The sequence below is a fragment of the Camelina sativa genome, chromosome 14 (assembly GCF_000633955.1).
Source record: "Camelina sativa cultivar DH55 chromosome 14, Cs, whole genome shotgun sequence".
Taxonomy (NCBI): Eukaryota; Viridiplantae; Streptophyta; class Magnoliopsida; order Brassicales; family Brassicaceae; genus Camelina; species Camelina sativa.
In genome coordinates this window covers 7,609,233-7,612,248 of record NC_025698.1, presented here as the reverse complement: position 1 = coordinate 7,612,248, position 3,016 = coordinate 7,609,233, and the positions used below count along the sequence as shown (strand labels likewise).

Here is a 3,016-nt window from a genome sequence, read left to right as displayed (position 1 = left end):
ACATCACTGTGCCCTTGAGTAATGGCAGATTCGCTTTGGCATATTGATGAAACTACTGGAGAATACATGTCCAAGCTGGTCCCTGTGGACTTCAAAGCTTCGATGATGCAAGGCTGAAGCTTACGGGCACAACTACTAAGAACCTTCTCCACAAGCGTGGAAGCCGCTGGTGAGACATCCTAAGGCATGTCAATCAGACAAGTTAAACCTCAAGTGTATATAAAACCTTGGAGAATCTAACCTCAAGTGGGGAAAACTTACCAGGCTTTCCTTTTTAACAGAACTTAAGAGAATCTCGAGCAAATCCATGGGTATATCTTCACTCTCATCTATAACTGTGATCATAATCGTTTCCATTGAGTGAAGCACCAGTAGAGGATGACCCAGCCTAAACAGATGCACAAAAGAAAAACATCAACATATGCCAAACGTGAATACCCCCTGAAGCCAGTTTCATATGAAGTACCTAAGAGTTAATTGAGCTTTGTGATAACAGGATCTAAACCTACCTTATAATTTTCAGGAACCGTCGAAACATATCTAGGACAAGATCATCGCACTCCAAGTCCAACATAACTAAGGAAGATCTGACCTTTGCAACAGTCTCAAGAACAACCTCAGCTTTCCTGTAACTGCGACTGGTATCATCAGCTAGTTTATCAAATGCTTCTACTGTCACCTCGAAAATCTCCTGCAAGTCAAATAAGCAAAGCCAATGGCCTCATGAGAGGATATTTGAAATAAGCATTGCAGAAAGAAGAGACCAGATTTACTGGAATCCAAAAAAGGTACACAACTTGTGGATTAAAGGTATATCAACCTTCATCTGGTCATCGTCATAAGGGGCCTCTGGAGCAGTAATCCTCATAATTTCAGTCAAGCAAGAGACAACAGAAACCCTAACATCAGAATCAGGATTTCTCAAGAGATCAGCAGATACCAAAGCCTTCATGGATGGAGCTAGGGCCTTTGTTAATGATTCAGTAACATCTTGCTCGACAGTGGCGAGCAGAGACTCAACATTCTACAGACAAGAGACATCAAAAATCAGATGATTGAACATAAATCGCAGAGAAAAAAAATTCGCCTAGGGATTTGAAAGCAGCAATAGAACCCTAAAAAGATTTCAACTTTAATCCCAAAATATCTCAGGAAACGCTACAAAATCACTAACGAACAGCAGAAATCAGAAACCCTAATCGTATCCTATAATCTAAACCCCCAAAACAGAGAAATTTCAACCAAACTCATGAACGAAAGCAACAAAAACCAATTTATCGAGGAAACGTTACAAAAACAAGAGAATCTCGAGAGAGAGAGAGAGAGAGAGAGAAGGATTCGTACATCGAGAAGACGGAGAGTCGCATCAGTTGAGGAATGAGGCTTGAGGAGATTGTCTGCAGCCTCGAGGAGTGCTTTTGAGAGCTCGGTCTCTCCGACAAGAGGACCCATTTAGGTTTTGTTCTTCTGGAGAGATTTCAAAACCCTAGAAAACAAAGAAACATTCCCCGAATTGAAAGGAAAAAGGAAGAAAATAAAAAGACTGTGTCTTTGGAGAGAGCCTCTAAAAAATCCAAAGGGGAAAAAAATAAAAATGACAACTTTGAGCCTTTTAAATGCGCGGTGTTGAAACATGCAAGAACTGCTCTCTCTAGCTTATGTGTGTGTGTACATGAGAAGATTATTAACTCATAACCAAACAAAACAAAAAACGCTAGTCTTTAAACTCGATTATGTCAGTCTTGACAATTAAAATTAAGTAAAATCGATTATGTCAGAGACAAAATTTTGATTTTATTCATATATACTAAGACTAGTTAATTGTTGCTCTAATACCAGATTACCAGAACGATTAATCGGTGGTGGTGCCAAGCTTTGGATTCGTCTCTTCCCGCCCTTCTTCCGGAGCTTTTCACTTCAAAAAAATTGAAACTTTCCAAGTGTTTTTGTATTCGTGTAAATCGTCAAAAAACAAAGGTTCATTATATTGACGGCGTTGTAGAACACAAAGCCAATATGGATGAATAAAATATAGAATTGATCTTGAATGGACAAAATAATAATATCCTATTAATTGTCAAAAAAATATATTCTGAATGCTTTAAAGGATTAAACACTTGCCTTAAAGATATAGATTCTGTATAGATTGAAAAACAAACAAATCTCAATGGTCAATTTAAAAAACCACCAAGGTTAAACTACAATCAGTGAAGTAAATTTTTAATTGATCATATTTTAGTTTTCAGTACCTAAAAGGCCTATATAGTATAAGGCTATAGGTATATCTGCAAATTTTTAAACATTTATTTTATGATAAAGTAAGCCAAAAACAAAAATCTAAAGCAAAATTTGGCCTTTGGAAGAGGAGAGCCTAGGATAACAACAAAACTTGACCATGTTCCAAACAAATCTCAACAGCTGTCCGCTCAAATATTAAATATCAAAACCAAGAGAAAACAGCATTTGGGATGAAAAAACATCTGGAAATTCGAGTTTAGAGAGGCTTCATGAAATTTATTGAGATTCAATATGCTTCTTGACGATATTGAGAGCAGTGGTCTCCTCGCCGTAGTCCTGACAAGAAAATCATATAAACGCATTTAGTGAAAGACTACGGACTGTTATCAATAAATCCTATCAATTATATATGATTCATAGGATATGTTGGATATGGGCTATGCCCAATATGCCACTCGGCCCAACGACACTCATTAGTTGCATTCTCGGCCCAACGAGATTGGAAGCAAGTCATTAATTCTCGCAGAAGGGCAATCTCGGGAATTCGTGGAGGAAACCCTAAACTCTCCTAGGTCAACAGTCTCCTATAAAAGGAGAGGGCATTTATTGGGATGATCATCCTGACCCGCGGACAATACCCCCAGAGCAATACTTTGCATCGAAAACTGCTATTATCTTTCGTATAAATCGTCTTGTTTTCAGTTCGTCATTTTAAGCTTACTAGTTCGTCTGTGGACTAACAAGCTCTAATACGATTTGTTTAAGTGACGATCTCACG

At 38.0% G+C, this 3,016-nt stretch overlaps 1 protein-coding gene across 1 annotated transcript in view; it reads right to left on the bottom strand.

The window, feature by feature from the left end:
• The window catches only part of LOC104743337 (sister chromatid cohesion protein PDS5 homolog A-like), a 4,740-nt gene extending 3,116 nt beyond the window's left edge, over positions 1-1,624 (bottom strand). Inside the window, exons 1-5 of the mRNA XM_010464434.2 lie at positions 1,345-1,624; positions 821-1,024; positions 510-691; positions 262-388; positions 3-179 (exon numbers count right to left, since the gene is read on the bottom strand). Coding sequence (XP_010462736.1) covers positions 3-179; positions 262-388; positions 510-691; positions 821-1,024; positions 1,345-1,452 — 798 coding nt within the window. The 5' untranslated portion in view covers positions 1,453-1,624. The remainder of the gene's footprint in view (positions 1-2; positions 180-261; positions 389-509; positions 692-820; positions 1,025-1,344) is intronic.